The sequence below is a fragment of the Echinops telfairi genome, unplaced genomic scaffold (assembly GCF_000313985.2).
Source record: "Echinops telfairi isolate 266 unplaced genomic scaffold, ASM31398v2 ScPeMD7_4225;HRSCAF=4972, whole genome shotgun sequence".
Lineage (NCBI taxonomy): Eukaryota > Metazoa > Chordata > Mammalia > Afrosoricida > Tenrecidae > Echinops > Echinops telfairi.
The window spans coordinates 12696744-12704053 of record NW_022108124.1 but is presented as its reverse complement, the minus strand read 5'-3'; the positions used below and the strand labels follow the sequence as shown (position 1 = coordinate 12704053).

The 7310-nt window shown below is 59.7% G+C and overlaps 1 protein-coding gene across 9 annotated transcripts in view; it reads left to right on the top strand.

Moving 5' to 3' along the window:
- The window catches only part of SCN5A (sodium voltage-gated channel alpha subunit 5), a 90694-nt gene that overhangs the window by 53439 nt on the left and 29945 nt on the right, over window positions 1–7310 (top strand). For 4 of the 9 annotated variants that reach the window (XM_004708571.2, XM_045294982.1, XM_004708572.2 and 1 more), the window contains exons 15-17: window positions 529–885; window positions 4154–4594; window positions 5928–6089. In XM_004708571.2, coding sequence (XP_004708628.1) covers window positions 529–885; window positions 4154–4594; window positions 5928–6089 — 960 coding nt within the window. The remainder of the gene's footprint in view (window positions 1–528; window positions 886–4153; window positions 4595–5927; window positions 6090–7310) is intronic. The other 5 variants (XM_004708573.2, XM_045294984.1, XM_045294985.1 and 2 more) reach the window with 2 other exon arrangements.

The following is a 7310-nucleotide window of genomic DNA, read 5'->3' as shown; positions in this document are numbered from 1 at the left end:
GGGCTTCTTCATCTAGAAAGGAGCTGACAGTAATGCTGGCCTCGTGTGGTTACTGGGAGCTCTAAAAGAGTGAATCTAGCCTGAGCTTGAAGCCTGGCATCTAGTAGGCACTCCCTAGGTGAAGCGCTCCCTACCTCCATACATAGGTACCCCGAAAGTGATAAGCCTCTCCTTTTCTTTGACAGCCCAGGGACGAGGAAGGTGGGGGTGAGTTGGCACACCACAGAGAGTGAGAGCTGGCCCAGGCAGAACCGTGATGAGGATGCCTGTCCTCAGGTGTTCTGTATGGGGGGCACTTGCTGGGAGTAAGACTCAGCAGGGCAGGAGGCTGGCGTGAGGACAAAGGAAAAGAGTGAGGAAGACGCGCTGGAGCTGTTGGCCAGACTCCCTGGGCTGAGCCCGTGAAGATGCGGTGGGCTCTCAGCTTGTTCCTTGGGCTCTCAGACAGACCCTAGGGAGGTCAGACTGCCCGTGGGAAGCAAGCTCCAGAGCCCCTCACTGGGACCCCTCCTCTCCCTCCCTCCCCAGCTCCGGGTCTTCAAGCTGGCCAAATCCTGGCCCACCCTGAACACACTCATCAAAATCATCGGCAACTCCGTGGGGGCGCTGGGCAACCTGACCCTGGTGCTGGCGATCATTGTGTTCATCTTCGCCGTGGTCGGCATGCAGCTCTTCGGCAAGAACTACTCAGAGATGAGGCACTGCATCAGCGACTCGGGCCTGCTGCCCCGCTGGCACATGATGGACTTCTTCCACGCCTTCCTCATCATCTTCCGCATTCTCTGTGGCGAGTGGATCGAGACCATGTGGGACTGCATGGAGGTGTCTGGGCAGTCCCTGTGCCTGCTGGTTTTCTTGCTTGTCATGGTCATCGGTAACCTTGTGGTGAGTTGGCCGCCCACACCCTCACTCACTCATCCCATCTCTCTGTCCCCTCAGCTCCTCACCCACCCACCCATGTGTCCACCCACTCACCAGTCCCTCCATCGGTCTGCTCACTCACCCACTTCTCCACCCAGCCCGCTGACTCATCAGTTTATCCACTTATCAATGTCCCATTCATTCTTCTCTGTCCAATCGCCAATACACTGACTCCTTCTACCATCAGCCACCCTCCCACCAACTCATCGGTCCATCTCGCTATCCACGAACCCATCCTCTCATCTCGCCAGCCACTCACTCACAAAACCACCTAGCCACCAACCCTCATGGACGCATACACCCACCTGTCCCTATTTATCATTCATCCATTCACTCATTCACCTACCACCCATCCACCTGTCCATCGACCACCTTTCTGTCTGTCCATCAGTACTTGTTGATACAGACACTCACCCATCCATTTGTCTACCTGGGCATCCAGCCATCCATTCATTCACCCACTCACCCACTCATTCATCTACCCTACCTTTTATCAACCCACTTACTCCTGTGCTCCTCACTCATCTACTCCTCTGTCCACCCAGCTCTCCACTCAAGACTTACTATCCGGCTCGTTCATCCAGTCTGTCAGTCTGCATTACATTTCACTTGTGTGTTCTTTCTCCCACACCTTTGCCTGTTTACCATTTGCTCATTTACTGCTCATGTATCTGTTTGCTCACCATTCATCATGAAGGAATTACCACATTTTAAAAAGTCCAGTAAACACTTGCTAAGCACCTGCTGGGCACAATGCTGTGAGATTTACCAGGTATTGATGACCTACCTGGCCCCAACCCTGGTGGTGTTCACCAACTTGAGAGGAAGGGATGGGGCCTGGGGGAGGGGGTGAAATTACTTTTAAGCTGGTCAGAGTGATCAGAGTCTTAAGAGGGGTCCTTGGATCGGGGAATCCCTTCCAGCTAGAGAAATCAAGGAAGGCTTCCCAGAGGAGGAGTCAGAGCTGACAGTATGAGCAGGTAGTGTTAACAGAGGGAAGGAGTAAGGCCAGCCAACAGCTAAGCATGGATGCAGGCAGGTAGTGTCCCTGGTGAGCCTGCTGAGTGGCTGTGGTGAGAGTTCCCACGGATCTGGCCACCTGTCTATCCTAGGGCAGGTTCATCCAGCCCTGTGTCTTTTCAGGGTGGAGAACCCCCAAGTTGCCAGAGAAGGGGCTGTAGGACAAGAAGGATGGGTGGAGGCTTGTCAGTGGGTCCAGGGAGAAGGCAGTGCACACAGTGACCGTGGGGCTGCCGCCCAGGTGAAGAGGTGGCCTCACACTCACCAGCCTGGCTCCTGCTGTCCCTGTTGGGTTTCCCTCCTGTGGCAGGGATCCTGTCCGCTCCTAGGGGCGTAGCCCTGCCGTGGGGTAAGTGCTGTGGGCTGCAGATTTCCGAGCCCTTCCATAAATCGCCTGCATTCTCCCGTGCGCCTGGACCAAGCCCTGCGTGGGCAGGCCACGATTCAGTGAGGTTATTCCTCTCCGGCCTCACGTGTGGAGCCTGGGCCTTAGTGCACAGTGGCAGTAGACCCCAGCGCTTGGGCTGGCTCCACATGCCCCTGTCCCCCCAGTCTCCCTTCCCTGGGGTGTTGATCCTCTTTCAGTGACTGCCAGTGTGCTGAGGTCTTGGCCCAAGACCCCTCAGTTGAGCCACCCCTTACCCACACAGCATTGCAACTGACTTCCTTCCCTGCGGATCTGCCTGGGGATGAGAAGAATAGAGGCTGCTGGCGGAGGGAATGCTAGCCAGCCCACACAGCCCCCTCGGAGCCAGCTGCAGAAGTTGGGGCCCTACCGGGCGTGGGTGGGAGCAAACTTGCCATTAAAACGGGACTGATGATTGGGCAGGGGCTGGGGCGTGGTGTCGGCACCAGAATTGGCTGGGAAAGCGCAAAGAGAAGCCCGCCTTCTAGCAGACACGGGGAGTCCAACCCAAGAGCCCCTGTGTGAGTGACTGGGGCTTCCCAGGGCTTCCAGCCAGGACCCAAGTTTCCTGGAGGTCGGACAATATGGGTGCAGGTTGTTGGAGAGGACCTGTGGCCATCAGGAAAGGGACATCGTCGGGCTGTGACCCGAGAGACAGGTGCAAATGGAGAGGTCAGGAGCTAGGCCAGCGGTCAGTGTGGAGCAGCTCAGAATCACCAAGCGTGGGCCTTCCCCCATAGCTACAGAATAAAGATGGCGCTGTTAGTAGTTAGCAGCCCACTGCCAGGAACCGCTACACCGCCGGGGGCTCCCTCACTCTCAACAGGCCATTTTATTTTAGTAAATGCAAGTACTGTGCTTCTGGACCCTGAAACGTCAGGTCCTCCTCGGCCCGCTTCAGTCCCTCAGGTCTAGACGCCTGCATCCTCCCCTCTGAGCCCAGTCGTTGGTTTCCATGCTCAGCATCCATCCAGCACACACACACACACATACACCATGCAGACACAGCTACCATGCCACATCTGATCCCACGGTGAGTCCGGAGCCCTGAGCAAGGGAATCTGCTTGTTCCCAGTGGGCTGGTTAACCCCCGGAGTCAGGTGAGACCCAACAAAGTAGCCTCGCCTGCCCCCCCAAACCCCAAGGTCCCATTGTTTCTTGAACTTAGTCCCTGGGGCCCACAGATGCGATCCCCTCCCCCAGACAGCTCAGTGGGATGTAGGGGTGCAGACAGAGTGCCCAGGGCAGGAGCCCTAGCCCTTGGGTCTGGCCCCAAGGGAACTGCCCCTCCTTCTCCAGGATCGGCCCGGAGTCTGTCTGTGGAAGTCCCACAGTGGGACTACTTGGGGGACGCAGTGGGGTCCTACTTCTCAGAAGGAACCCACTGCCCACCCCTGTCCCCAGGGCAGCAGGAAGGGGCATAGGGAGAGCCAGGCTGGTGTGTAGAGGCAGCAGAGCTGGCACAGGATTGGTGCATGGCCTTGCACAAGCCCCTGCTCTCTGGGGCCTGCTCCTCATCTGGCAGCGATGACACTGGGCGAACCCATGGCTGTCCACTGAACCTGGGCGGTGCCCCCCCCCCCCCATGCAGACTGTGTCTCTGCCCTTGGGAAGAGGGGCTATGGTTTATCTTCTCTTCCACAAGCGACTCCTCCAACCTCAGGAGAATCCCGCTGAGGGCCTGCTACCAGTGGCAATCCCTAAGGTCTCTGCTCCTCCCATCCCCCATGGAGGCGAGGCTGTGGGAGGCCCCCCCGCCCCCCGGCCTGGACCTGCACCCAGTGAGTGCCCCCACTGCTTTGCCAGGTCCTGAATCTCTTCCTGGCCTTGCTGCTCAGCTCCTTCAGCGCCGACAACCTCACGGCCCCCGACGAGGACGGCGAGATGAACAACCTCCAGCTGGCCCTGGCCCGCATCCAGAGGGGCCTGCGCTTCGTCAAGAGGGCCACCTGGGACTTCTGCTGGGGGCTGCTGAGCCAGCGGCCACAGAAGCCAGCTGTCCTGGCCCCCCGGGCCCGGCTTCCCAGTTGCATTGCTGCCTCCGGCTCACCCCCACCCCCAGAGGCAGGGAAGGCACCCCCAGCCCGCAAGGAGACACGGTTTGAGGAAGGCAACCGGCCAGGCCAGGGCAGCCCTGGGGACCCAGAGCCCGTGTGTGTCCCCATCGCTGTGGCTGAGTCGGACACCGATGACCAAGAGGACGATGAGGAAAACAGCCTGGGTACAGAGGAGGGGTCCAGCAAGCAGGTGAGCCCCCAGCCAGCAGTGTGTCCAGGGGCCAGGGCGTGGCTACCTGGACACTCAGTGTAGCTGAACCTCAGCATTGGCGGGAGGTGGGGTGGGGTGAGGGTGGTGACGGGCCTCCCTGCCAGCCTCCCAGATGCTGAGAACAGCCCCCAGCCCTCCCTCCCTAATCCAGTCCAGGAGGGGACTTGGGAAGGGCGTGTTGCAAGAGATGACTAACTGTGCAGACAGGGGGAAACTGAGGCATGGGAAGAGAGGCTTGGTAGGAGCTCCCCTTGAGTCTGGGGCAGAACCTGGAGCCCTGGGCCAGCCCCCACCCTAACCGGGGTCTCCTCCTCTAGGACTAGCCCAGCAGACTGTCATAGTAAGGGAGGGGAGCCATCATCCCCTGACCTCCCCACTGCCCCTTCCCCTCCTCCAACACCCAGGGCTCATTCCGAGATTTAAAAATAAGCTTCCCCAAGACGGAAGTGTCAGAGACGGCACTATCTTATCTCCTAACCTGTTATTTTTAACACTTGAAACCAGTCTGGATGAAACAGACAGTGCTGTCCCCCACCCCCATCCCCACCCCCAGCTTCCCCTTGGCCTGAGCCGGGCTCAAGGGCTGCTCCCATGTCTTTAGGTCAAGCATAAGGAGTGGCCTTCTGGGCTCCCTTGGGCCCCCGCCTGGCCTGGCAGCTTCCTCCGGGCCACACAAGGGAGGCCAGGCTGTGAGAGCCCCACTTCCTGCAAGCGTGGGAGCCCATCTCCCTGCCTTCCCCAGTCCCAGGGGGCAGCCCCCACCCTGCAAGAGGAGGCAGCAGTGTCAGCAGGGGTGGGAGTGGAGGGGGAAATTGGCGTTGCCAGGACCACGGCTTCTAATTCCCTGCAGGGTCTCCCGGGGCACAGGAGCAGTTCCGGCAGCAACTCCTTCCCTTCTCTTGGGCTTGTTGGCTCCCAGGAGCCAGGGGCAAAGAGAGCGAGCAAGAGAGAGAGAGAGAGAGAGAGAGGAGAGAGAGAGAACGTTCCCAGGGAAGCAGGAAGTGCCATGGGAACTCATGAGCGAAGTCAGCCTGTCCTTCTGAAGTGGAGCTCTCCAAATACATGACCTGGGCATGGAGGCCCAGCTGTCCCCTTCCAGGGAGTGGTAGGGCTCAGAGGGGACCCTGCCAGGCTGGCTGGCTGGCTGGCGAAAGGCCCTTTCCTTGGACCCACCAGGAACCTCCTGAAGGAGGGAGGGGGTCTCCATGGACGCGGAGGCCCCAGGAAGGGGCCAGAAGGCCAGGCCTCAGATGGCCCTGGGGGCCCTGTGGCCAAGTGAGTGGGGTCAGCTCATGGGCTGGGGTCTCTTCAGCAGGAATCCCAGCCTGTGTCGGCCGGCCCAGAGACACCCCCAGAGCCCAGGGCCTGGAGCCAGGTGTCAGAGACCGCCTCCTCTGAGCCCGAGGCCCACGCGGCTCAGGCCGAGGGGCAGCCACAGCGGGAAGCAGAGCCCCCCACCCCAGGGTGCACGGAGGTAAAGCACACCTGTGAGAGGGCCCGGCTGCACACCTGCATGTGCTGGTGGGAGCTGCACTCCACGTGGCAGATGGGGTGGGAGCCCGTCTACAGAGGGGAGGGACGGCTTGGGGCCCAGAGCCTCTGGGCCAACTGTGGATGCAGTCAGCCCAGGACACAGGTGCAGCACTAACCCGGCCCCCTGCACTCTCACCTGTCCTTGTCTTGGTCCCCAGTCTGGCAAATCGTTGTCCCCGGAAGTGCCCCAGCCGGGGAGAGGTCGAGGGGAGCTCAGAGAACCTGTGCCTGGCAGGTGACCGCCAGCTGCTTCTCACTGGGACTCAAGCAGAGGCGGCCAGTAGGACCCACCCCACCTTCCTTCAGCTTTTGTTCTGGTCACCAAGAAACCTCCATTGGCATTAGCTACAGACGCTCAAGCCAGACCTGTTACCACTGCCGAGTCAACTCTGATAGAGACCCCAGGAGATGGAGCAGAACAACTGCTGTGTTTCCAAGGCTGGAGCCGTGATAGAAGCAGACGGCCTCCCCTCACTGGGCTCGCCATTCATTCCCCGGGAGATGGCCAGCCCGGCGCTTAACCACTGCACCACCAGATCACGTCCCTTGAAACCCCAAGTTCCAATATCAAAGTCTGCATTTGCAGCTTCCCTTGCAAACTTGGAAGAGGAGCTGCCCTACTGGGGACATGTGGTGACCCCTTGCTAGACCCTGACCGCGCTCTCTCATTTGCCCCCAGTCCTACCAGCCAGACTTTATTCTGTGCCCTGCCTGGGCCTCTGAAGCATTTGAGCGCGCCAGCCCTGAGCTAAGGGACGTGGCCCTGCTGACAAGAGGCACGTCTGTGTCCTCCCTGCTCCCCACTCACGTCAAGCTGCAGTGAGGGTCAAGGTCCTTGTTGAGAGGCCTGGTCGCCCCCTTCGTCCGGGAGCTGTGACTTACTACAAAGCAGCCTCACTACATCACATCGTCACTTCAGAGGTTTTGCCACCGTGGCCCAGACTGGAGGAAGATGGCCTAGTGGAGTCACTGACCTGATGGTGCAGGCCACAGTTGTCCCCCTAGATGGCCTGATTCAGGGATGCTTGTGGGGAACAGGAAGGGCTAGCAAGAGGCTGGAAAGAGGCCGGAGAGGAGGGGCTCGCTCACCGACTGAAACGTTTCGTGAAGACTTGCAGCCAACTTGTGGGGGACGTATCAAAGGGGAAGGGTGGCTGTAGCC